We start from the raw sequence: 27,885 nt of genomic DNA, 5'->3' as shown, positions 1-27,885 counted from the left end.
TCCGACCTTGCCTACTTCTGGTAGGGCTTTTTAATATTTTATTCAGAATTCTTGGGCTCTATCTCCATGGCTACATCAGATGGTATAGACGGCTGTCTCCTGCAACGAGGCAGATCTCAAAGTGACCCGAACATACTCACAGAGTCTGGCATCGATCTAGTGCACAGCACAGGTAAGAGAAATATTTTATTGTCTGTGTATTTTGGCATCTAATTTCGTCTGCAGGGGTTTCTCTGATCTATCCTTACTGCCCAATGGAGCACATCCACGCTGGAAAATGAGTGTAGGTTACCAGTAGCATGTGCTGCCATTTTTACAGCAAAACTGTGATAAATTAAGATTTTGGAAAGAATTATGAGAACTGTAATAATGATGACGTGTTTGCAATTTTCCACTGCCATTTTAATGAATGGATGCGAACACCAATGTGAGCGCGTAATTTTTTACGCCTTTTAGCCTCCTACTACACAATTAGTACATTTTAATGTATTTTTTTAATTAATGTAGTGTTGAATCTCGAGCATAGTCCGATATCATTGCACTCTGTTATTACATTTCATATGATGTAAATGAAATACGCTTCCGACTGATACGGAGAGCCCGAGGGATGGGGTCCATCATTTTAGGGTAAATGTCTAGACGGATTTCTCGCGCTGTGTTGTTATCGAACATTCAGCGGGCGTATTCTCCTCCGTGAGCACTCATCTTTCGTTTTTCGCACGGTTTCGGTTCCAAGTATGCCCGCGCTCATTCCACAGACCGTTGCCCATCGCTGCGGACCCAGGTGACGCGTATCGACAGCATCAATTGGTTCTCATGCTGTGCAGATCAAACAGTCCTATGATCAATGACCCCTTGGTCCACGTGATGTAAGAGCCCTAGTCCTCAAATTCCATGCAGGCCCCGGACACGTCGATTCACCCTGGCACGGAGCTCGCAGGTGCAGAGTCCCTGGACCCAACATGGACACCCTGCTTGCCGACCATTCATTCCTCAGTTGCCATGTGTTCACATGGACCTGGACGTGACTCATCTGTTCCCACATTTCATCAAAGTGCATCAGATCGATTAAGTGATATATCTTCTTCCTGGCACAATTCTTTACTGTACATATCACAACAATTCTGTAAATACAACTTATTTTTTTATCACACATTATCTCACAGAATCACAGCTTTGTAGTTCTTCCTGACCATGTACACTATTATTGTTTTGTGATTGTGACTCCTGCCCTGTATGGCATAGTGTGTCTCCGCATCAGCCTGAATGTCACTTTGAGACACGACCAGAGCGCAGACATGCTGCATGAGCATGTAGGCTAATCACTGTCCAAGCAGTCCATCTGCACAGTCACTCCTGTTCAGACCCGTCAACAGCCCACTGCACATCCGATTGACCGTCTCCACTAATAACTGAAGGAACCGACACATCCAGTACATATAGACCCACGGTTCCACAGAGGGCCCTTTTCACACAGCCGCTGGAGGGAAATAGCGCGTTGATGTACCAGGCGATCACAGACACTCATGCACATGAATGTCAAACATCTCAGAGGCTGGGATTCAGGCGTAGGAGGCATGAGGTGAGGGGTATCAACTGTGGTTGATGCCATGGGAAATTGATACGTGTAGACAGGTGTGAATCTGCCGTCATGTGCAGTGTGCTATGAATACACGCGTCATATCCATCTTGCATGCGTTGGTGTTCAAATCCATCGCCATAACACAAGCAAAGATAAAGCTTTCTGGAAGAAGACACAGTGTACTGTGAGCCTCTTTCAAGAGAACAGTAAACGTCTGTGTCTGGTGACCCAAAGTACACATTGTGGCCCTCTGTGTGTGTGTGTGTATGTGTGTGTGTGTGGGGGGGGGGGGGCATCTGTCTTTGCCAAGGGATTACTAAGCCTTTTTATACCACAGAGGCCCATACAACTGTGCAGTCTGACTGTGTTCATCTACTCAGTTAAGGCAAGGAGGACAAAGAGACAGCCTTCGCCATTCAGCGTCCCCGAGAACGTTGTGCCTGTGGACTGCAGCCTCCTGTCCTTGGTCCGATGCAGGATCTGCCTACATGGAATCCTGACCCTGTTTTCTTTCCAGCCTGACTGTTACCTGGGGAGGGTTTCCTTCACGTCGACCTTAATGTCGTCTTAGTGCATATTTTTTGCTGGCTGACGTGGCCATTGAGAAGTTACTGTATGGTGACATGTTTAATGGCGGCTTTGCTTAACTCCTGCTGTTCGGCTCATTTGTGCAGGAACCGTTAGCCACTCCTGCTAATGCAATGTCACTTTAGCTGAAAGTGTCAGTTCGGTCCTCCCCAGTGTCTGGTTCAGGTGATGGGGCTGTGGGCGGGACACCTCTCTGTCCTACTCGTGAGGACCGAGGAGGTTAGAGAAGGGCAAATCCCCCTCCCCCACCTACTACCAGTCACACACACACACACACACACACACACAGGGCCCAGAACACCTGGAACTGGACAGATTGGAGTCATGGAAACCAGTTGGAACCCTGGACTAATCTATCCAGCTTGCTGGGAGATATGATGAGCTGTTCTCAGAACTGTTACCATCCACAAGTCCAAATAATAACCTTCAATAGTGCCTTCCTCAGCTGATTCTAGATCAGCATCAACAAACAACTTTATCTCCGTTTTCTATTCTGTTGATAATGAGTGCGTGGTACTCCTTTTGGAAATACAGTTTTTTGAAGGATATATAGTGTGTGTCTGTGTATTTAAATTCAAATCCTGTCAAAGCCACTAATTTGATGGTTTGATGACTCATGTGTGCTCAAGGCCTTCTGGGTAATGTATTCTTTTCAGTCAGCTCGACTGTGTTCATGATGAATGGCAAGGGGAAGTTCTGACTCAGAATGTTCTCCTTGTCTCCTCATCACAAACAAGTGATTTCATGACTAATGTAGCAGGTTTGAGTCACATACATCTACAGCACAATCTGTATGTACGCCCATACAGACACGGGTACATGCACATCCAGTCACACACACACACTTCCCTCACCTTCTGGCACACACCCTACATTGTATTATCCAGCATTGAAGGACTCAAGTATTTACATTTACATTTTTACATTTTTAGTCATTTAGCAGACGCTCTTATCCAGAGCGACTTACAGTAAGTACAGGGACATTCCCCCCGAGGCAAGTAGGGTGAAGTGCCTTGCCCAAGGACACAACGTCATTTGGCACGGCGGGGAATCGATCCGGCAACCCTCTGATTACTAGCCCGACTCCCTCACCGCTCAGCCATCTGACTCCTTATTTGTACGGCGTCAACTCTGTCCTGTGCTCCTCAGCTCTCAGGCTGCCGTCTGCTCCTTGAGAAGACGAGCTGCCCTGAGTGGGGGCGAGAGAAAGAGTGATATAGAAAGAGATGAGTCAAGTGAATGAGGCCGATTCATGAGATTCTGACTCATGCCCGCAATTGAAGCCCGTGTCGTGGCTGCTTAATTAGTGATGTTCACACGGCTGTTAAGGTAGTAACTCAGTGTTTGCAGGAGCGCTTGGTGGTGTATTTAAAAGATGCGAAGAAGTAAAAGATTTTGTAGAATACTAGCGGGGGCAATGTGAGCAACGGAGATGTGTGACGTTAGGTACTTGTGTGAGGATGAAACGAAACACGCTGGAAATTAGGTTGTGATGGATCGCTTGAATACCGCATGTTGAAGGAAGCTTGTGAAATGGTAATGAAGCAGACCTGTGGAACTTCAGACGTCCTCATGCAAGCAGCAGGTACCTGGCTTGCTGGCTGGCTGCCTGGCTGGCTGGCTGGGTGGCTGGCTGGGTGGCTGGCTGGGTGGCTGGCTAACTGGCTGGGTGGCTGGCTGGCTAACTGGCTGGGTGGCTGGCTGGGTGGCTGGGTGGCTGGCTAACTGGCTGGGTGACTGACTGGGTGGCTGGGTGGCTGTGTGGGTGGCTGGGTGGGTGGCTGGCTGGATGGGTGGCTGGGTGGCTGGCTGGCTGGATGGCTGGCTGGCTGGGTGGGTGGCTGGCTGGGTGGCTGGCTGGCTGGGTGCGTGGGTGGGTGGCTGGGTGGGTGGGTGGCTGGCTGGCTGGCTGTGTGGGTGGCTGGGTGGCTGGCTGGCTGGGTGGCTGGCTGGCTGGCTGGCTGGCTGGGTGGGTGGCTGGGTGGCTGGCTGGCTGGGTGGATGGCTGGGTGGATGGCTGGGTGGATGGCTGGGTGGCTGGCTGGCTGGCTGGCTGGCTGGCTGGCTGGGTGGGTGGGTGGGTGGCTGGGTGGCTGGCTGGGTGGCTGGGTGGCTGGCTGGGTGGCTGGCTAACTGGCTGGGTGGCTGGGTGGCTGGGTGGGTGGCTGGCTGGCTGGGTGGCTGGGTGGCTGGCTAACTGGCTGGGTGGCTGGGTGGCTGGGTGGCTGGCTGGCTGGCTGGGTGGCTGGCTGGCTGGGTGGCTGGGTGGCTAACTGGCTGGCTGGCTGGCTGGCTGGCTGGCTGGGTGGATGGCTGGGTGGGTGGCTGGCTGGGAGGCTGGGTGGCTGGGTGGATGGCTGGCTGGCTGGCTGGCTGGATGGGTGGCTGGCTGGGTGGCTGGCTGGGTGGCTGGATGGGTGGCTGGCTGGCTGGCTGGATGGATGGATGGATGGATGGATGGCTGGCTGGGTGGGTGGCTGGCTAACTGGCTGGCTGGCTGGCTGGCTGGCTGGCTGGCTGGGTGGGTGGGTGGCTGGGTGGGTGGCTGGGTGGCTGGCTGACTGGCTGGCTGGCTGGCTAACTGGCTGGCTGGCTGGCTGGCTGGCTGGCTGGGTGGCTGGCTGGGTGGCTGGGTTTGTGTGCTCTGTTTCTCTTCTCCCTCCAGCTGTCTGCTAACAGAGTGCAGAGCAGAGAAGAGCAGAACACACATCTGACAGACCAAGTGAAAGTGAAAAAGAATTCACGCTCATTCGAGGCCCCCTGTGACGCCAGTTTCTCTGTCAGCTACTGTTTTCCTACATCGTTTCCTCTCTCTTCTCTCTCATATCCCCTCATTCATAATCTCTCTCACACACACTAAACTCAGCAGTTCCGGTTGTGGTGACTGCTCTGAAGGATAAAGTATGTGCTGCCATTTTACAATATTACAAGAATCAAATTGGGTTGGCAACATAAAATGCTGTGTGAGCAATGCCAAACTGCCCCACTCGCCAGAGCTCTCTCTCTAGCTCTCACACACACACTCTCTCTTTCTCTCTCTCTCATTGGTTGATTCATCAACACTGTCGTTGTCCTTATTGCTTTTGGCATCCCTTCTCTCTCCCCTCATTGGTTGCTGCGTCCCTCCTCTCTCCCCTCATTGGTTGTAGCCTGCAGGTCCGGTGTCTCACTTGGCGTTCCGCCCACCTCGCCACCCATTAGCGAAGGGTGACCCACACTCTTCCTCCTCGCCGTGTCAGGGTAATTGATGTGCCACTAGCAGGATGTGAGTCATCACTGGAGTGGCACTTTCCCTGGCTGGTGAAGAGAGCGCAGGGACGGAGGGGGAGGGACCGAAGGGCCTGGTCAATTCCCTCCGCCTCACCTAGATCCAGCAGCACAGAGGGAGGAGAGAGAGGGACAGGAAGAGAAAAAAGGGAAACAGAATAGAGAGAGAAAAAGACAGAAAGAAAGAGGGATGGAGAAAAAGAGAAAGAGAGAGGTACAGGTGTATCTGTACAGTCGATCAAATAAGAATCCACTCATACCTTCAGCACATCAGAGTAAACTTACTACAGCCGCACAAAAAAAAAATGCTGTGAAATCCATCCGTCATCCTGCAGCTGTTTAGGGTTAATTCAGACATGAAGCTGTGGTTCGTCACCACGCTGTCAGGTCCCGACTCTGTCGTCACGGTGATCAGGATGCTGGCCAGGCTGGTCCGCCTGTGAGAGGAGGAGAGAGCAGCTCCAGCAGGTCCCTGGACTGGGAGCAACAAGCTGGACGGAGCTCACATTCCCAACCACACATTGCTTTGTCACGTTAAACTAGTATTTTATTTGCCATTTTTCATGGCTTTATTGGACAGTTTGTAAGTGAGGTGTGACAGGAAAGGCAGGGAGAGAAAGAGAGAGAGAGAGAGATAGATAGAGAGGGGAATACATCCAGTAAACGGCCGGACTCGAACCCAGGCCACTGCTGTAAGGCCATTACAACACTTAAACCACAACAGTATGCATTGATTCTGGTGGCTGTGGTTTGAAGACACTGTTTTCTAACTGTGAGTGAAGTTAAGGCTACCGCCAACTAAAGTGAGTATACGAAAACACAGGGCTTAGGAGTATAATAGTACTGTTTCCAGTAGTAACACAGCTTAAATCCAAGTAGTGAATGAATGAGATTGGACCCTGTGGATTAGGATCAGCAGGCTTTAGGATCGAGGTTTGCCACCGTGCGTGATAATGGAACAACATCTACAAGCCTTGTGCCTGTTTTCTACAGATGGCTTACACACTCGACACTGTGTGAACCGAGTGTGTGAACTGTGTGTGTGTGTGTGAACCACGTGTGCTTTGTGTGCATGCAGGCCTGCATGCTGTGTGTAAGACTGCATAAGCAATTCTGTCAGCCAGCTTGTCTGAGGTCTCAGTTTTTTGTCCGTGTTCAGGCCTGTGCACTCGTGCGTGTGTGTTCTGTGTTTACGTGCTAGGGGACTGGCAGGGAAGCACAGTTGTGTGTTGAGCTGGGTTATGGGTTGGGCGGGGGGGGGGGGGGGGAGGGAGGGAGGGGGGCAGTCAAGGACTGCAGTTGAGCTGACTGGCCCTGGGAGACTGAGAGGCTGAAACACAACTGGCTTGGCTGTCACTAGGCCGGCACTTCAGGGACACGGTAATGGAGCTGAAGAAGAAGGTTAACAGGAGTTCAGGAGGCCAGGCTGGTAGGAGAGAAACCAGAAGAGAGAGTAACACACCGAGGGTTAGAGCAAAGGAGAGGAGGAGAGAGGGGCGAAGAGAAATTCAAGATACTGTCGTTTAGCCCAACTGACCGTACTCCATAAACCTTCCCTCTGATAGTTTGGCGGAAAGAAGAAGCACCCGACTGTGTTCTCTGACCTCAGACATCACCTGTCCCCTCCGGTAGAGCAGGAGGAGGAGAGACCAGGAGGATTGTCACAGCACCAAAGCTCGTCAGCCCTCTCCACACCCGCTCTTATCCTCCTGTCAGAGCGTCGCACTCTGCAGACGAGGAAGGGCTGTCAGAGGGGGAGGATGAAGGGAGAGGAGACTCCCAAGGCCTGCCTCCAAGGAACGACCGTGTCTGGGATAGAAGCATGGGGAAGGAGGAGGGAGGGAGGGATGAGAGAGCGGGGGGGGGGGAGAGAAAGAGAGTAACGTTAAAAGGTTAGGAGGGAGAGAGAGAGCGGGGGGGGGGGATGGGAAAGCGGGGGAAAAGGCAGTCAGCCAACGGCAGACAAGGTAGAGACAGAGGTAGACTGTCTCCTCAGCGCTCAGGGGAGGTCTGGATGCAGTCATGACAGAGAGCGGGAGGGAGGGAGAGAGAGAAGAGGGGCGGAGGAGAAGAAAGAGAGAGAGAGGGCTTCCTCTCGGAGTGACTGCTAGCTTCAGCAGCACTCGCAGTTCGGCAGCAGGGCTGCTCTTCTCAGTCCGTCTCCAGAGATGGTAAATTAAATACACAGCCAGATCAGATGACGCTAATAGAAGGAATACAGTAGTAAAGGGAAATGAATGGGCCTATTCATTGTCTGGCCAGACTGTTTGGAGGGTGTGTGGGAGTGTGTGTGGGTGGCCACGCAAGGAGCACCTGTTTGTGTCTCGGTGATACTGTATGGTGTCTGTGTGTCTGGGTGTTTGTGTGTGTCTGCGTCCATGTGTGTTTGAGGTTTTTAGTAGGACTGTATGGCTGGCTGGCAGTCGGTGGAACTTCAGCACCATGGACAGCTACTCTCTCTCTTTCTGCTCTCCTGTTCATAGATTCCTGTGAGCGTTCTGTGAACAGACACACGCAAGCACACACAGGTCCCTGCAGGTGTAGATGGATTCCAGACCAAGGACGTTCAACAGAAAGACTTGGGTCGTGACTGTCGTTTTTCTAAAAACATACCTTGTAACCTTGGTTACCTGTTTGTGTTTGCATACAGGTAGCACAGTCAGTCGCAAAGTTGATTCATTCCACACACTCATTCCACACGGTGACGATGTCACACAATGTTGTGACGTCACCACCACACTGTTGCGACACATAAGTTTGTTGTTCCTTTTTAAACCCTCCCAGAAAACCTACCGAAAAAGATGGAAAATAATGAGGAAACCTTGGGAGGAGCCATGATGATCTGGGATCTATAAATGCCAGTGTGCTGTTAACAGTGGGTAAGGTATAGCTATGTGGTTAACTGCAGATCAAGAGGTCGCAGGTTCAAATCCCCTGTTCTGTACGACACTTTGGAGAACATCGTCAGCTAAACTAAGACATTATCGTTACATTCCCCTCCTCTGTGTGCCCTCCCTCTCTCTATCCTGCCCAGCGACCATGTAGGATGGAGCTACTCCCAGTAGAACAGCCTTTAGGGGGGCTGTCCAACTCTCATCTCTCCAGCTCTCTCTTGTCCTCTTCACCTCGCCTTTTCATTGCCCCTCCCTCCCTCTCTCACTCAAACACACCACATATACAGTAGAGTATGTGCTCGCGCTCACAAGAACACACACACTTGTGTTTTTATATAAATCAGGCGATGGAACTAAATCAGTGGAAAAGATGGAATACATCCCACTCGAGTGTTTCCCCACCTGATCCGGCTGCCTCGCTCGTACGGCAGCGGGATCGTTTACCAAGCGGAGCGCTGCACAAGCTACAATATGCTTTTCTGCGTTCAAACACTATGTTCTTGTACGCCGGTCTCTGTCTAGTTTTTATTTGTCCTGATCACAGAAGCACCCACGCTCGACTCCTTTCCCTCGACTCGACCGTGCAAACCTTCTGATTAGGTCTCACTGCTTGTGTTTTCTCAAATTAGCCGTGTTCCTTGGACAGCAGTGGGGGGGGGGGGGGGGTTGGGCTCCGAGGGCTCCCACATTCTGTGTGTGGAGAGATCCCAGCGGGGGTCTGGGAGGAGAGATCCCAGCGGGGGGTCCGGGAGGGAGTCGTGTCCCTGTGTCCTGTGAACAACAACTCTGGTCCCTGGGTCTGTGGTGTTGGCAGCAGACACACACGCCCCACTGGATGGTGTGTGTTTTTTATGTCTGTATATGTGCGTGTGTGTGTATTTGTACATGCCTGCGTGTTTGTATATGTGTGTGTTTCTGTATTTTTGTATATGCGTGTGTTTGTACTGTATATTGCATCCACAAGTGTTTCATCATTGCGTTGTTAGTTTGTGTGAATGAAGCAGAGTAGCAGGAGCAGTAGAAAACCTAAGCCTTTAAAACAGGAAGTGGTGTAAGACTGAACCGGCCCTGTGGGCTCCTCAGAGAACTGCTCTATTTGTACGCCCGCCCACCAACTGTCGTTCTTAACACCAACATATGGTAGCAAACAAAGCCCTCTGGCTCTTCCTATTGGCTGCTTTCCTTGCTGACATCACTCTCCTAATGCCAGAAGCCCACACAATGGTGCATCAAAGCCTTATCATTGATGTAGAATACTGTAAACATAGCTCCGTTTGACCCTCAGAGACACTCAGATAGTTTAGCCCAGCCACTGTATCGCCAGTTCCTGATTTTGTGTGATGGTATGGCTCGCAAAATGCTCGATGCTTCTCATCTGTTTAAGAACTGAAGAAAGTCTGGCCTCAACAGGATTTGAGCTGAAATCTGAAATGTACTAAAACATCCTAGAAATATCAATGTGCTCAAAACGATCATTTCTCTTCAATCCGTACAATAGGACCTTGTGAATTACAACTTGAATGAACTCGGTTTCAGTTATTTATTTGTCCGGTGTGTTTTGGCGGTCTGCGAGGCAGGAAGAACAGCTCTTCTCCCGGTCTGAAAGGGATCGTTCTAAAACACTGGGCCTCTCAGACGAGGCTGCAGGTGCCCTCTCCTCTCTTTCTCCTAAATCACGGGGCGGCTGACCAGCAGGGGGCACGGAGAGCACTCTCTCTTTCACTCTCCCTCTCCTCTCCATTTCTCTCCTTCCTTTCTATTCGATCTTTTCCATCTTTCTTCCTCCCTCTCGCGTCTTCCATGCTCGCTAGCTGTGTGTGCTGTGACTGGGAAGCCCATAGGCAGCGAGGCCGAGACAGATGGCAGCACAGTTGCTGTGCCAGGGGGGTAAGCGAGGAGGTTAGCTGGCATGGCATCGTGGACGAGGTAGGCTGTTCAAGGGAACACTGTGGGTCCCAGAACTGGAGGAGATGGAGGGGTGGGGGGTGGGGGGGTTAGACTGACCTCAGTCTCAGTAGGGGTGGGCGGATGGATAGGAGGTAGAGTGGGTGGATAGGTAGGAGGGTGGATGGATGGAGGGATGGATGGAGCTTTAGGGCCAGGATGGAGTGATATTTATAGAACAGATGAGGCCCCAGAGATCCACTAACTCTGACAGTTACAAAACAGTAGTACAATTTACGGCGCAGTTTCAGCAACATGTTTCGCAGTCGTGCATTATCCAGTACAATAACACTTTTACTGCCCTCAATCAATGGTTATTTACCAAGTAAGTGCATACTGAGGCAGAGTAACATCTCTGCATCCCATAACCTCCATCATCACATATTGTTGTTGCCTGGCAGTAAACATCTCACAGGTGCCTTACTTAAACAAAACAATGCATCATCAAACCAGCACACCATCTTTTCAAAGTTCTGAACTAGCGGATCGCTCAACGATTCTCTGGAAGAGAGAGTCTGTGTGCCAGAGTCAGATGGCTGAGCAGTTAGGGAATTGGGCTATTAATCAGAAGGTTGCTGGTTCGACTCCCGGCTGTGCGAAAATGACGTTGTGTCCTTGGGCAAGGCACTTCACCCTACTTGCCACCATAATTACCATTACATGGGGAATGTCCCTGTACTTACTGTAAGTCGCTCTGGATAAGAGTGTCTGCTAAATGACTAAATGTAAAATGTAATGTGTTAAACCGAGGCTGCTGGTTGCTGTCCTACGCTCCACAACAGTGGCAGTTGAAGAGTTCAGAGGAGCAGCGCGTGCTGGAGGGATGGAGCAGCCATGTCCTTGCTCTCGTCCTTGGTCAAGAGGAAGCAGGGCGTAACCGTAACAACACCGGCTCATCCGATCAACCGCACATCCAGGCCTCAGTGTTATAAAACCACCAGTCAGAGAAGTCGTTAGCGTTGTGTTTTGTACAGCACGTCTTGAACCGGCTGCGATGAAAGTTGGGTTTAAAACGTAACTGTCTGCGCGGTAGGAATCATAACTCGTTTGTTTTTCTGCTAGTTCTGTGACACCACAGAAACATTTGGTTATCGATGTTGTCCCTGATGCGTGGGTTCTAGTCAAGCACCTGAACTCCAGGTTGAAGTGGCTTTGATTCAAACGCTTTCATGTTTTTGGAGCTCCAAACCACGCTGACACACATTTGTTCAGACTATTATCCTTATTTTGCTACGTTCATCCATAGGTTCACAGTAAAGGTTTCACAAACTGTTGTAGCTTAACATTTTACGGTCTCTCTGCAGTGACAGTTGCATTGTGTTGGCTTTGCATCCCCACTGATTCAGTCTTGAAGGAGGGGGGGGGGGGTAGCTGAACGGAACGTTCTGGACTCAAACGTTGGGGCTCTGTGGATGTGCTGGCAGGGTGTCTAAACGGGGTGTGGTCCCTCGAGGTTCACAGCGACACTCCGTCCGGCCTCGGGCCTCTCATCATCTCTCACATCAGGGGAGAGAGAGCTGCTTTCACAGTGTTTCGCTGAAACTGTACGAGAAGGTTTTTAACTGTTTGTTTGAAGGTTTTTTTGTCTACAATGTCTCTGTATGTAATGTGTATCTAACTAAGTGTTATCCCCGGGTAATTTGTATTTGAATTTTAAATCTCCCCCTCAACAGAATATAATATTTCCGACCAACAATATTCTTATGCTTAGAACTTCCCTATTGGAGCATGAAAGCATTGAGTCTATCACGGTGTTAGATTTATGATGTTACTGCAAACAACCTAATGATGCATAAATCAAATACATGGCTTTGATTAATCCTATTATGATTAGCATAATAATTAGAATAATACAGTTCAACGCGCCATGAAGCCCAGTCATCTGACACACATTTACACACTCGTCCCTTAATACATTCAGTATGCTCAGCTTTCACCAAACCCCTCTTCCTCTCAATCTGACTCCACGTTTTACACCGCCTCTTCTTCTTTGAAAAATTGAGAAATACTTGATATACATTATGAATAGCTGCTCTCTTATTGGCCAGCTCAGATTCTGCTGCGAGCACTTCCGTGTGGCAACAGCCCCCCCCCCTCCACCCCTCCACTCCCCCCTCTCCTCTCCTTCCCCCTCCCCCTCCTTGTTTTACTCCGCTCAGACAGACCTCCCCCCTGCTTCACCCCCTACCCAGAATGCACTGGGGCAGCGGGAGCTCAGCCTTCGAGCGGGCTCCTCCTTCTCCTCCTCCTCCTCTCCATCCACCACGGCTGCTGCCGCAGCATCTGGATGTGGTCGCCATGGCAACTACGGCGGGGCCTGAACCCTCCCCCTTCCCCTCCTCCCTCTTCCCCCTCCTCCTTCTTCCCTCCCTCCGCTCTCCTAAGCCTTGCACTGTTTCTGTGCGCCTGTCGCCGCGTCTTCATTGCTGACCTGAATCCCCCTCCCATGGCTCTGGCTCTGGATCTGCCTGAGGTTGTAAGTGACGGCCATGCTGGCAGACATGCCCACGGTCAACCGACCTGTTTTTCTCCTGATTCAGGGTCAAACTCTGAGGCTGAAACCTCCACCCACCCACCCTTCCTCCTCCCACCTCCTCCCACCTCCTCCCCCTCCCCCTCCCCCTCCCCCTCCCCCTCCCCCTCCTCCTCCTCCTCCCCCTCCTCCTCCTCTCCCCAAGTCTCACATCCCCTAACTCCCTGCTCTGCTCCACTCTATCCCAACACACCCATAACCTCAGCAAGCAGAGATCTCAACCCTGCTTCCTTCTCCTGGCTTCCTTGTAAATACATCTGAACAGTGAACTCCTGCCCTCCTGGATGCTCTCGTAGTCATGGCGTTAGTCACAAGGACGTCTTTCCACTCTATGTAGTCTGTTTATGCTCTTTCATATTCATAGGACTCCATTTATATGGGACAGACACAACAGTGGAGTAGCTGTGTGTGTGTATGTGTGTACGTCTCTGTGTATGAATGTGTACGTGTGTGTGTGTGTGTGTGGGTGTGTGTGTGTGTGAGGGTGTGCAGGATGAAGCTGTTGTGTGCGCCGGTTGCAACCTCTGAGTCGTTCAGTGGAACTTGTATATCTCTTCTGAGGTGAAGAGGCTCTCTTCACAATTACAATGAAGTTGTTGAGTTGAAAACAAAGCACATGTCCTGTTTTCCCCTGTTTTTCTCTCTCTCTCTTTCTCACTCTATCTGACACACACACACGTGCACATGCAAAGCTGGAAAACATGCACACAAATTAAATGTCACAAACTCGATTGAAAGATAAACATGTGTTTCAGTTGTTTGTCCGGTTGTTTGTCCGATTCACAAAGCTGGGATGTTAAGTTCCTAAAACAGAATTCTTTTTTTGGCTCCAACGCTGACATTATGCTGCTATGTTGCTGACTAACAGAGTTTCAAAAGAAAATGTCTAAACAATGACAGATGAGAGGGTCTGATGTTCAGAGCTGGCTATGCTAATGTTCTCATCCGGGAGACTGTGGTGGGTAAAGTCACCTGTTTGTCTCCTGGGAGCTCTGATTTCAATTCTTTCGAGTCTCAGTCTTTGTCTTTAGGTGCGGCTCAGTGGTAGAGCCTTTGACTGCAGATTAGGTGCTGGCAGGTTATACGTCTGTACGTCTGTTTGGATAAAATTGTCTGGAAAATGACATTTGGGAAAATGTTGTTGCTCCTTTCTCCTGTAAGATTTTAGGAAATTAGGATAACTGTCAATCATTTCTCTCTCCTCCTATCTCTCTCTCTCTCTCTCTCTCCTCCTATCCCTCTCTCACTCCTTCCCTTCCTTGTATGTCAATTTGAATCAATTTGATTGAATAGTTAAATCAGTTCAATTCAATCAAATCATACATGCGCAGTGTGTGCCTCATAGTCAAAGCTAATCATATGAAATGTTGACCACAATCAATGGTAATATTTGCATATTTGCTATCCTAATGATTTCTCCCTTATTTCTTTCCTCTCCTCCTCATCTCCTTCCCTACCTCCCTCTGCTATTCTGTCCAATCCTCCTCATCCTTCCCTTTATCCAACGCTTCCTCACTCTCTTCCCCCTCCCCTCTTTCCTTCTCTTCCCTCCATTCTTCTGTGTGTGCGTGTGTGTACGTGTGTGTGTGTGTCTGGCTGCAGTGGAGGTGATGGACCAGCAGAGGGTGCTGAGGACTGGCTGCTTGGTGTCAGGGGTTCACACCCCTCCCATCCGCCGCAACAGCAAGCTGGCCAGTCTGGGACGCATCTTCAAACCCTGGAAGTGGAGAAAAAAGAAAAATGAGAAGCTCAAGCAAAGTTCCACTGGTAAGAGTGAGAGAGAGACAGAGAGAGAGAGAGAGAGAGAGAGAGAGAGAGAGAGAGAGAGAGAGAGAGAGAGAGAGAGAGAGACAGAGACAGAGACAGAGACAGAGACAGAGACAGAGATTTAGGGGTGGTAGGGGGAGGGAGCACTACACAATACTCCCACATTCCCTCCACACACACACATACACATAAATACACTTCTTTCACTGTCACTATTTTTGGTTAAGATCGAACCTTTCAGTAAAGATGAGAGACATTTCTCTGAGTAAAGTAAACCTGTCACACGTACATCCACACATGCTTTATTTTTTAATTGTATGTAATTCTCCCATTGGAGCCAGCTGGGTTAAATAGCATTGAGTGCTGAAATGAGAGTGTAGTGCAGCGTTGTGTGTAGAAGTGTGGTGGTGACGTTGGGGGTTTACCAAAAGAGTTTGTCTTATAATGGGGCCGAACAAGAAGCATACCACACGGCTTTTAAGATAATGGAAGCAGGTTATTGAACACCAGTGACTTTCAAGGAGAACCAGGTGCTTTTGTGGCATTTAGGGAAAAGGCGACAGTGTGAATTGTGTGTATTGTAATGGAACCCCTTCCGGTTGTGAACAGTAGGCTGTGAAGTTACCGGAATGATGGGAATTCTGCAGGTGGCGTAGAGAGACAGTTCTTGCATGAGTGAATTCATATAAAACTGATGTGTCACAGAAAGCTCAAGTCAAGTGGCTTTTCATTGTCATTTCAATCATATACCTGCAACAATACACAATGAAACAAAACAACCTTCCTCCAGGACCATGTAGCAACATAAAAGAGAAATACAGGAGACTACAAGCTAGAATATACCAGGAGACTACATGGGGTTAAAGCTATAGTATTATTACTGTAACACATGAACAGACTGAGTTCACAGGACCAGATGATCTGAGCGCTCTGTGATCCTGAGGGGTCTGTTCCTTTCACAGATGTCGCCCTGTGCAGCGGCCTCTACTGCCACGACCCCGGTTCCCCCCTACAAGGCTCCTCGGATGGGACCCTCCTTCTGGGGGGGTTTGGGGGTCCCCTCAACCCCATCCTCACAGTCAGCAGTGTGGAGTACCTGGGCCCTGAGGAGGAAAACCCCTCCACAGGTAGGACAGTTTGACTATGGTACCTCCCACTCCAAAACGACCAATCAATAGGCTTGTAACAACAAAACACATTGGATCTCTCTAAAGAAGGGATGGATTGGATGGAAGAGTTGATTATGATCTGTTTGGCTATAATAGACTGCTTCTATCTATTTTTTTTTTCTCTACATTTATTTGACTGTATAGATTAGTCAAGAGCTAAATTACATGAATATTCAATCAATAGTGCACATGATGTATACTGATAGACAGTAGGGAGTGAGGAAGGGACCTGCATTAATGTGGACATGATGTTTGAAATCATCTCCACCAGAATCCAACATCAAATACATTGAACATCTAAAAGGGACTCACTAAAAATGTATTTGGTTTTCTGTGAAGGTTGTGTTTTGACGGGAAGTTCAAGCAATCACAGCAGTATCCACTAGAGGGCGATATAGGTGTTCATAAAGGTCCTGTCTGGGTGATACTTTGACAGCCACGAGAGAGAAAGCATGAATTACGTAATTCAAAAATTAGGGTTAGGGTTCGGAAAACGTTTGACTTAAACCCTAAACCGACAACATGGTTACGATCAGGTGTGGTTGCAGAATCAGGATCAAGATTAGTTATAGCCATGACCCAATCCCTAAATTTAACCCTAACCCTAAATTCAAAATGAGGGTTAGGGAAACGGATTACTTTAACCCTACACCGACAACATGATTACAATCAGGTGTGGTTGCAGAATCAGGATCAAGATTAGTTATAGCCATGACCCAATCCCTAAGTCTAACCCTAACCCTAAATTCAAAATTAGGGTTAGGGTAATCGTTGACTTTAACCCTACACCGACAACATGGTTACGATCAGGTGTGGTTGCAGAATTAGGATCAAGATTAGTTATAGCCATGACCCAATCCCTAAGTCTAACCCTAACCCTAAATTCAAAATTAGGGTTAGGGTTAGGGAAATCGTTGACTTTAACCCTACACCGACAACATGATTACAATCAGGTGTGGTATCAGAGTCAGGATCAAGATTAGTTATAGCCATGACCCAATCCCTAAATCTAACCCTAAATTCAAAATTAGGGTTAGGGTTAGGGAAACTGATTACTTTAACCCTACACTGACAATATGGTTATAATCAGGTGTGGTAGCAGAGTCAGGATCAAGATTAGTTATAGCCATAACCCAATCCCTAAGTCTAACCCTAAACCCAAATGTAACCGATAGAATACCTTATTTAGTGAAAACACCAAGAAACAAATAACTGAAACAGGCCCAGGAGTTGCTGTTCATGACTGTTGGAGCGAAATCAATGATGTTGGCACAATGAGATCTGATGAACGTATTGGTTTAGCATTTTCATCCAATGTACTGGGAAAGATTTGAACCCCCACTTAACCGCGGTAAAATGCTCTAACCACTGAGCTATACTTATCGCTGAACCATGGAGTTTGTTTCTCAGTGACGTCCCCTGCAGAGGAGGGTGAGGTGGTGGAGGATGGAGCAGAGTACACCGAAGAGACAGAGGAGCAGGCGGAGGTGTCGCACCCCGGGGGGGACATGACGGAGGGGGTCCCAGAGGGCGGGGGCGAAGGGGAGGATGGACAGGAAGAGGAAGTGCCACCGGGTGGGATTCCACTTCCTCCTGGACATGGAAAAACGTTGCCTCAGCTGGTCTGTGGAGAAGGTGGGTTGGTGATGCGAATTGCGTTTCTCATACATTTTCGGATGTTTTTCATATTTTTCTTCCTTTGTTGTTTTGTTTTATTGATGTCATGTGATTTTAATTATAGTGTTGGTTGTTATTTTTGTGTGGATCCCAGGAAGACTTGCAAACACTTATTTTAGTAAGCTAATGGGGGATCCACACTGTCCTTTATGAGGGTTCAAGTATGCTTTTCTTTGGTCCTGCTATAGGTTTACCCTGTATTATGATTACGCACGCACACACCCATAATCAAACCCATCCCATAGAGGTAACACCACACCACCAGTGCTTGGCTGTATCAAACCAAATACAAAAACCACATTCACACCAGTAAAGAATAAACTGTCCTTTTTTCTATTCATCTCCCAATCAGACACAGGTCCAGCACCTGTACCCAACCACCTACCCACCTCCTTCCTGCCCAAGGAGCCCCCCAGGTGCCCCCCTGACAGCCTGGCTCCCATGGCCCTGCGAGGGCCCCTCTCAGGATCCCCTCACATAGGCAATATGATGCACCCTCCCATGCCCCCTAGCTGCATCATGGAAGAACTACAACGAGCCTTTGCCTCCAAAAACAGACAGGAGAGGTGAGAGCCGTGATCCCATCTAACCCACTGTACACCCCAACCCAACCCCAGCTCAGTTCCCCAGTCCAACATCCCCTGACTGTCTGTCAACTGGACTCAACCTGTCTCATTACCTCAAGTCCTTACAAACCCTTGCAGTGTTCCGTCTTCCAGGCCTTTTGTCAATCCATCCTGGTGAATGGGGTTAAAACAACATCATACACTACAGTCTAACCCCATCCCTTGTCTCCTATGTCAACAGACATGCTGACCTTCATTACCCCCCCCCTATCTCACAGTGTTAACTCTCCATGTCGCCCCCCTCCTCCTCCCACATCCTCCCCTTCAACCTCCCTCCCTCCCTCCTTCCCCAGCGTGCACGAAGGCTTGGAGCCAAGCTCGCTCCCCCGGAGGCGCACTGACGGGCGTCTCTCTCGCTCCTGCAGCTCAGAGAGGGAGGCGTCGGCGGCCGGGCCGGGGGACTGGGCCCAGCTGGTGGAGAGGAAGAAGGAGGCGGAGGAGAACAAGGAGAACATGAGGCTGGACCAGTGCTTCTCCAACACCTCGGGCCTCCCCAACGACATGGACGACTGGAACGACTCTGTCATCTCCGGTGGGTCCCTTCCGAGCTCCGCTATTGGCCCCAGGGGGACGACTGATTAATCTTAGTCATGTGAATGGTCATGTGACCAGTTCAGCCATTTTGGTTGTGTACAGTGCACAAACACTAGGTGCATTCGACTTCATGCAGCGCCGGCGTCGTCTGCAGCTGCCTGCAGCCCGGCTGACTTGAAGCAGCCAATGGCATTCTCAGCTGCAAGGCAGCCGCCTGCAGCCGGCTGCGGCGCTGCATGAAGTCAGCCCATGTCGAACGTGCCTAAAGTTACAGATAAGATATTTGGGGATAATTTCTGGGATTTGCACATCTGTTTACCATTAAAATAATTGTTTTCTTTAATCATGTTGCCCATTGGAATAACCAGTTTTATCATGAAAATTATGAAAACATGTCATTTATATGCCTGTATCTGCCATCACTGATTAATTGTGATTATAATAACTGATTATTGGCATCACTGATTATTATTAAACACACAATTGTGTGTTTGTGTGTATGTATGTGTGAGAACGTGTGTGGGTTTGTGCTTGTGTGTGTGTGTGTGTGTGTGTGTGTGTTTGTGCGCTTCTGTTGGTGTGTGGGCGCAGGCACGCTGCCTCGCAGGTTAAGGAAGGAGCTGCTGTCTGTGAAACTAAGAAACCGTCCCAGCAAACAAGAACTGGAAGACAGAAACATCTTCCCAGCTCGCAGTGACCAGGAACGCCAGGAAATACGTCAGCAGATCGAGATGAAGCTGGCCAAGTGAGTCTTGACCTTTTCATGAATCAACTACCTCTCCTCTACCTTTTAGTCTCATCCCTAATGCTGTGTCGTGACTAAGCCTCTCACAAGTTTTGGATGGGCTTAGACTTCCATATTATATATATATATTTTTTTTTTTACAGTGTTCACCGACCCTAAAATTTTGAGCTGTAGAACAACATGCTGTAGTAGATATAGGTACTAAAAAGTAGCCTTGAACACAAACTCCCACAGTAGCCCTGGGGAACGTACAGTACAGGACTGCTAATCAATAGGATATGTGGTTCATTTCGAGTGATTGGTTGGGGAGAGAAGACAACTGGCTTTCCAACAGCATCAGAGCTGTTGATAACAGTCTTGGGGTTATATAACATAGAAAGCACTAGTAAGGCTGGTGGAATTAGAGAGGAGGGGAGAAAGACAATCACATCTAAACAGGATTATCCGCTTGTATCACACTGGCCTGATTTGTGATGGTTGAGCTGGGTTTGTTGCCTATATCCAGTTTGCTGGGCCTAGCAATCTTGCTCATTGTGTGTGGGGGGTGTTTTATGCCACACAGCAGTTGAAGCAGCTGATATAACTTAACCGAGTTCCCTGATAAACCTCTCCCTTATTAGAGGAGGGACTCGGTGACCTGAGTGGTCCAACACCCTAGATCACGAAAAGAATGCCGTACAGCTTCTGCACACTGTAACGCATTGTTGTGGCAATATGCTCAGAGGGATTATCTCCAAGACACTGTACGTGAGGAAAAATTGCGGAAACTTTAACCAGGAGGGTTAGAAATACAAACAGAAGTTCCAGGACTAGACATGAACTGGACTGAGGGCAGGCTCCAGGGTCTGGTGATGTTTACACGCTAAAATCTTCCTTCGGCCAGGACGCGTAAGGAACATCTTGCCTTTTTGAATTCCGGCCACGTTGTTACTTTGTAACGCAACGTACAGTATTCTGGGTTCTCTCTTCATATTGACGTGTTGAGCTGGAGGTCACCATTGTGTTGCGTAACCCTCGGGGTCGTAACTCACGTGTGAGTGCTGCCCCGTATCCCGGAGAGAGAGATCTACGGCTGAGGCTGTCAAAGACTCCCAGGAATGATCACTTTGTGCCTGGACATTCTCTGTTCGGCTGGGACCTCAGGAGAGCAACGCCCCCCCCCCCCCCCCCCAGCGCCCCATGCCCAGTCTGGTGGTTTGTCAACAAGCAGCCATTCATTACAGACGCCTGTAAACAAACATCTTATGTAAAGCAAGGCAGACAGCATGACTCCAGCTTGTGTAAGAGAGTTATGGGGAGAGCGATGTGGAGGGGATTCTCCTCCTAGCACAGATCTGAGAAGTGGTTCTCATCAGGAGCTACAGAGGCTAGCAGTAAGGAGGATACCACGAAGACTGGTTCTCCTGAACTTCGGAGTCTTGGAAGCTAATAATAGGTTCTGTTGAGTTGGTGTGACTGAGAGGAGTTGGTGGTTCTGGTTGGATAAAAACCCCAGCAGAATTGATCCGCCCTTCATATTTCCTAGTTCTTGTTGTTATATTATGCAGAGGACAAATTGGCAGTTGCTTAGTCATAACCCAGTCAATAGGCAATTAAACAACTGAGAACTGGAGCCCTTGCTTTGTTTGGTTATTTATTATGTCAAGCGCTTCTAGACAGCAATTGTGATTATAATCCTCAGAGAATTCCCAGGTTTGTATCATATGACTCTAGGCTGGAAATGATATACAGTACATAGGGCATCCAGTGTTCCACAAATCGCCCTTATGCAACCGATGCAGCTTCTCCGAGCCACGGTTGTCTGCGGACAAATGCTACAGTCTGTCTGGGATGTTATGAACGTCAACATTTCCACTCCGATGTGAACAAATGAGGACTCCTGTGTCACAGCGCCAGCAGTAGTAGTAATAGTGTGCATGCCTGTTTGCCATGCTCTGCATTTTGGGGACACACTGCACTGTTTCTAGCGAAAAGGGAATGCCTGGCTATTTTTAGCCTGGAAAGATGGTGAGTAGGTGGGCAGCTTAGCGGAGGAGTGAAGCCCATTTCCCCTGGGTACCCTTACTGAATCACAAAACAGTCCATCACCCCCTCCCACCTTCCCAAGGAAGCCTTTCCGAAGCTTAAGATTGAATTTCTCTTCGTCCAGGCTCGTCCAGAGTGAAATCGCTGGTGTTGCTGCAGAGCAAGCAGAAGAAGGCACTCTGACCATTCACCGATAATGACACCTCGCCCGCCCGTTGTTAGCGCTGGGTAGAATGACCTATCTATCTATAGAGCTTTCTGCTGCCTGGGCGTTATTCGATTGCTATTCTTAGCCACAAAGACTGTTGAATAATACATTTTTGGTGCACTCCTCTCTCTCTCTCTCTCTCTCTCTCTCTCACTCACTCGGTTTTCGTCTACCCTCCTCCACACAATGTGTTGCGGGGGTGTTAGAGTAAAGGGGGAGAGGAGGGGCGAGGAAGGGAGGGATGGATGGAGAGGAAGGGAGGGAGGGGAGAGTTAAGAGAGGGTTAGAGATTTGGAGGAAGGGAGAAAAGGATGAAGAAAGGAAGGGAGGGAAGGAAGTAGAAAAGGAGGGAGTGAGGGATGGAGAGACGAAGGGAGGGATGGAAAGATAATGAGGGGAGGGATGGAGGGTGACAAGGATGCAGAGAGGAAGGGAGGGATGGAGAGGAAGGGAGGGATGGAGAGGAAGGTGGGAGGGATGCATAAAGGGAGGGGTGGAGAGAGGTAGGGAGTCTGTACAAGGCTATAGAAGGCTTCTCTGAGGAGCTTGCTGGGTTATCGTGACCGTTAGGGGCAGCGAGGTCTTTCTTCTTCTTTGTGTGGTGCTGCAGCTCGCGGGAGGAGAAGAAGAACGACGGAACACCCGCTGATGCCCACAAGAGCATCTCTCTTTCTTTTAAGGGTTGGATAACAATGTCCGGCTTTATCTTCATCCTGGTATAATTTTAGATAGAGAACACAGGAGAAAGTCTGCAGACAATGCTCTGCATCAGTGTCTAAACTGTAGGAAATACTGTTCAGTATACAAGAAAATTCATTTCTGCACATTACATTTCTGCAAAACTATCGTGCCAGAATTGTAGTTTAGTTTACATCTGCTCTCCATTTAAAATTTTGGACAGTGGAGACTGTGTGGGATATATAATCTAACCTTTAAAGTTAATAATAACATGCTAGCCTCTCACATTCACACAGCCACTGGTGATCTGCAACACTGGCTGTTGATTGGCTGGTGAGTACTGTAGTAAGGGACCCCGTGGAATATTCCATTGTCTTTCCAGGGGAGGAACTGTTGTTGCTAGGCAACTTGGCGACCAGGTCGATAATGTGGATGAAAACATTGATTCATGGGACTGATTCTATCATTTTATAAGCTCAAAACCAAACAACTCCCAGTTAAGAGTAAAGGAAATGTTTAGTGGAAAATTACGTGTTTTGGGTCATTTTGTTTTTGGTCATTATCAGGGAAGTATTTAAATCTCTAATGGCACAAAATGTCATATTTTGATCAGAGATGCCAGATTCTATCACATACTTTCAGTTAAATTGTATTTTTTTTTTTGTTGCATAATGCAGAAGAATCTTATTTAAAAAATGTAAATCGTAAAGTCATGTGTTCTGGACATGAAGCAACTGTCGATACTGGAGTGAGGCCAAGTGTTTTATCCCTTTGTTTCATTGATGAGAAAAATTCCTCTAGGGACATCCAGCTGTTGAATAATTCCAATGCTAGTTCTAGTCAAGCTTGTGTGCTAATTTGCCAGGGCTGCCTTCAGTCCCTTGTTTACTCTCTGTTTGTTATGGGTCGAAATGATGCAAGTTACACCTCTTTCAGTTTAATTACCAAGTTTCACTACATTGCTGTGGGCTTTGTTTTACAAGATATTCACTAACCGTCATGCAGTAATTATCCATGAAAAAGTTGGCTAATTTAAATATAAAGTAATTTAATATATTTATCATTTTTATTACAATAATTTACAACTACCTTTTCCAAGTAGCATACACCAAACTGTTGACGAAAATGGTGCATGCTACTCTTGCACTTTTCAATAATCGATAACGGTGTCTTAAAATAGACGTTTTGGTCAAAGCTTTGCCGTATGAATAAATAACATTTCAGAAAGGTTGGCACTGCCTGACTACCCAGCTGTGGGAATTGCCCATCATGCCCGACCCAGCTGGTCACACGTGCCTTACCGTTTTTGTCTGATGAGTTTAGTTGAGCTCTCCTCCGTGTCTGGGTCTTTGACTGTGACCTAACTTTAATCCCATCTATAGAGACTCCTGGGTGAGCTCGGGACTCTGATGTAGGGTGTAGGGCAGGAGGCATGCTGTGAGAGGTTGCATTCAACATTCCCATTTATCTTCTGGCCCGGACGGTTACAGCACGCGGTGTAGACCCTACGGTTAAGATCCGGGATGAGCCTGACATTTATAATCGATATCAGGACTTTGAAATGGTCACGTACCCTACACACGTAAGTCCTAAAGTGAACGGCATCTGATTTATCTGTACCTCTCCAACACGGTTTGATGTTCAGGGAACAGTATTGCTAAGAATAAAGCAAAGCATTGCAACAATAAACTCATTACACTCTCAAAGTACCTCGTTTTTCTCGAAAACCTAATTATCAAGGAACATACCGTAGCCTATCACAGGAAATGAGAACAGACTGGATTTGTAAACAATAATCTGAAATGTAAAAGTGATGATGCGACGTGAGAAATGTTATTGTCTTTGTAGCCAGAAGCATAACAAAATCGGGGATGCCTTCTCCGCCTTATTGGGAAACAAATGCACCGCCCACCTAATAAATTATGCATACAGGAGTGCTGTAGTTAGACGCGCCCAAGCTGGGAATCACGACTGTTCAAAAGCCTGTGTAGTGCACAGCGGACAGCAGACTAGAACGCAGACGCTGCAACGTATCAGGCTGCTGTTTACATCCTATGTTATGAAGTCTACCGCGGGTATTTTTCAAATTGAAAATTATTTAGTAAGTATTCTCCGAGGAGAATATTAGACGAAAAGGCATTCGAGACTCGTGTCTTTAAGTGACATCCAGATGTGTGGAGCGCCTCTACCGAAGCATCATAGTCGGGGTTTGGACGCGAGATGGAGACACTCGGGGTTTCCTTCTAGAACGAGCAAAGTGACGAGAATACAGTCGGTGTAAGAGTCATCTGGATACGAGAACAACTTGAATCCCAAAATGGTCCAAAACGTAGTTTTGGTGTTTTTTCGCAGGCGGCTTAGCCAGAGACCGAACGTTGAGGAGTTGGAAAGCCGGAATATCCTGAAACGTAAGTTTTGTCTCTTCATACGGTTGTCTCCATAACCGAAATATCCTGATCTAGATACTAATTTTTACTTGAATCATGAGAATGTATGTGCAACTACCAAACCAGTCTAACAGATAATGCATAAGTAATAGCCATACGGTAGCCTACTGAAACCTATATCCACTCATCTAGTCTAAGATTCAGAAGAGACTCATGAACGAACATTGTCTTGTGCCCCGTAACCAACTGGGACCTGCCTCACCGAAGGCTTTGTAAAACAGAGATACTGTCAACAATACAGATGACATACTTAGACAAGCAATAACACCCCCCCCCCCCAAAAAACATTAAAAAATAAATAAAAATTATAATAATTCTATAACATAATTAAATCTCCCAGTAAAATTGCTGAAGTCAAGTTATAATTTATGACTGCGTTCTGGAGACCAACTGAAAGGGTATGAATGAAAGCTCACCTTTATCTTTTACTAATTGTTTCCTTCTTTTTTATTTAGAGAGAAATGACCAGCTGGAGCAAGAGGAGAGACGAGAGATCAAACAAAGACTAAACAGAAAGGTACATCATCTTACCCAAGTTAATACAAAAAAAAAAATCACATACAAGATTCCAAAAACCTCCTGTCCCAAATATGACTGCATTGGTGTTGTCTGGCCCGGCCCAGCTGTGCATTTATGGTCCTGTTTGATCTTAAAACATGAATACCTCCGTACAGAAGTACTTATCCCTGTTTTTCACTGTGCTTTCCAGCTCAACCAGCGACCGACTGTGGATGAGCTGAGGGACAGGAAGATTCTGATCCGTTTCAGTGACTATGTGGAAGTCGCCAAGGCCCAGGACTACGACAGGAGGGCAGACAAGCCATGGACACGACTCTCTGCAGCCGACAAGGTGTGTGTGTGACTCCTATAGTGTGTGTGCGTGTGTTCAAGAAAGTGACAAAAAAGGTTTGTCATTAGAAGAAAAAAAAAATACTTTTACCCTGGAATGTGCAATGTTGAAATGTGCTTCCTGGGGATTTTGTGTCTGGGTGGAGCAGCACTCCTAAATGGACCCTCTAGGGCAGCAGATTTCAAAATGTGAATTCCTCACAAATTAAAATCAGAACCTGTCTTCAGTCATAGATTAGCATTGCTTCATACAAACAAATGGTTTGTGTTTACGTAACACAGGGAATTCCATAGCGGGTGGAGAGAGACTACCATCACCACCCATCTCAGTAGCATAATGTAAATGTCCCAGAAAATCCTCCTTCTCAGCCACATCTGGTCCTTTGTGTTCTCATCTTGGGATCAGAATCAGAGTGGGATTTATTCGCCATGAAAGTTTGCATGGACAAGGAATTTGGCAAGGAAGGTGCATACAATAAACATATAGGAACCTAAACTTTAAATATGTGGACTAACTATACTAAGGGTACATAAACTAGCAGTACTAAGTGAAATTAGAATTTTTGTAATTTTTTTTAAGACCTTGATGTAATTTCTGGGGCTGTTTACTTTGTGTCTTGCCGATGTCACCTTGCCGTCTGAAGGACGGTGAGTGTGTGCGTGCATGCGAGGGGGACTGTACAGTTAATGCTCTAACTCATGCTTTCCTTTCTCCCCCGTAGGCGGCCATCCGAAAAGAGCTGAACGAGTTCAAAAGCACCGAGATGGAGGTGCACGCTTCAAGCAAACACCTAACAAGGTCAGTGTCTTAGACTAGTATACGTGCCTGAAGAACGTGTGTGTGTGTGTGTGTGTGGGGTTGAGTGTGTGTGTGGGAAGTGCCCGTGCTTGCCTCCGTGCGTGTTTTTGAATGCGTGCTTCTATTCTGGGCTGCAGCATGCTATTTATAGCCCTCCTCGTTCACTGAAAAGAAGCCCAGCAGCCTTCTATTTATAGACGTTCCTAAAAGGAGGGGGAGAGTTTCTCCCCAGGAGATGTGACGTTGCCGGAGCGAAACGTAATAAAAGTCATGTTGTCATTGGTCTTAGCAAGGTCCTTAGGGGTGATTTGTAACGGTAACCCACAGATAAGAGTGGAGTCTTTTTTCACCCCTACCAACATGCTTCCACTGGCTGTGGCTAAAAATAGCCTTGCAGCACTGATGAATAGCAGCTATCATAACCGGTTGTGATTACAAAGGCACCTTTCTGCACACCAGTCCTCATCACCTCTCCTCCCCTCCTTTCCTCCCTCCTTTTTCTCTTTGTCTACAGGTTCCACCGGCCATAAAAGAAGGAGCTTCTTCTGTGAAGAAACGCTGAGGTGTACCGGCTGTGTTCGCGGCGGCAGAAGCTGCCTGGAGGAGAATATTCCAAGAACCCACAGCCGTTGTCTTTGTGAGGATGGGAGAGGGTGTGTGTGCGTGCGTGCGTGAGGGGGGCCCTTAAATCTTCCATCAGCCCCGATCATCATCGAGAGAGGAGGGCGACGGAGGGGAGAGGGGGGCGTCTGGAGGTGAATTCTGGAGGCTGTGTCTCTGCTGTGAGAACTGCCTGAAGGAGCAAGACTCGGACTGGATGAGCACTCTCTTCCTCTGTGGTTAAGAGAGGCGCTGCACGGAGGAGACGATGAAGAAAACTAAACAATCTTGTCAGTTGGTGTCGTTTTCTTTCATTTTTTTTGTTTGTTTAATGAACGGACTCCTTTTGGAAAAGGTGGTGAATCCATCTTTGGAGGGAGGGATGTTGTGCATGTGATTGGTCATGTGACCGGTTTCACTTTTCTTGTTTGAATCATTTGTCTCACGTGGGGCTATGACCCACGTAGTCTGGGCTTGGGGGGGAAGAATTTCATATCAACTGAACTGTCGATGTCTTAATTGAAAAGAGGAATCCTTTGTAAGCGCTACTTGTCTTCAAAATACAAGGTCTTTTTTAAAACTCCTTGCCTCCTCTTTTTGTGATATTCAAGATTTTGAAGCTGGATATGAATAACTCAATCTACAATATACAGGGAAACAGCAACAGGCTGGTTATGTTAGTCCACATGAACAATTATACATTGGGTGGAAACATCACTGAACTGTTTCTTTATATGTAATGTACTTTTAATATATTTATATATTATAAAATTGTTATTGTCTTCTGTTACCAGGTAAGAACTGTGTGCATCAGTGGCAAACTTTCATTTATTTGAAATTAAAAAGCACCGGGGAACGTGGTCATTTTAACAGTAACAACATTTTTCAAAACATAGTTATTAAATTCATTATTTATTTAAAAATATTACTCCATTACCAGAGATGGTTAAAAA

The 27,885-nt window shown here is 47.8% G+C and overlaps 1 protein-coding gene across 1 annotated transcript; it reads left to right on the top strand.

The window, feature by feature from the left end:
* The first annotated feature begins 4 nt into the window (after nt 1–4).
* Nucleotides 5–27,597, top strand: phactr3a (phosphatase and actin regulator 3a). Its single transcript, XM_047040396.1, has 12 exons — nt 5–172; nt 14,411–14,575; nt 15,538–15,702; nt 17,155–17,379; nt 17,774–17,987; nt 18,341–18,579; nt 19,173–19,326; nt 24,590–24,645; nt 25,140–25,201; nt 25,394–25,534; nt 26,256–26,332; nt 26,847–27,597. Exons 1-12 carry the CDS (start codon nt 67–69, stop codon nt 26,860–26,862), a joined length of 1,620 nt encoding a protein of 539 aa, XP_046896352.1. The 5' UTR covers nt 5–66; the 3' UTR covers nt 26,863–27,597.
* The last annotated feature ends 288 nt before the right edge of the window (nt 27,598–27,885 follow it).

Source organism: Hypomesus transpacificus, chromosome 18 (assembly GCF_021917145.1).
Source record: "Hypomesus transpacificus isolate Combined female chromosome 18, fHypTra1, whole genome shotgun sequence".
Taxonomy (NCBI): domain Eukaryota; kingdom Metazoa; phylum Chordata; class Actinopteri; order Osmeriformes; family Osmeridae; genus Hypomesus; species Hypomesus transpacificus.
Note: the sequence above shows the minus strand (reverse complement) of the source record. Positions and strands in the feature narration are given on the sequence as shown.

Excerpts from the sequence above, each read along its gene's own strand:
- phactr3a (XM_047040396.1), top strand. The coding sequence starts at position 67 with ATGGCTACATCAGATGGTATAGACGGCTGTCTCCTGCAACGAGGCAGA. Across the intron at positions 14,576-15,537 it reads GCTCAAGCAAAGTTCCACTG|ATGTCGCCCTGTGCAGCGGC; the intron begins GTAAGAGTGAGA and ends TTCCTTTCACAG. Across the intron at positions 24,646-25,139 it reads AAGCCGGAATATCCTGAAAC|AGAGAAATGACCAGCTGGAG; the intron begins GTAAGTTTTGTC and ends TTTTTTATTTAG.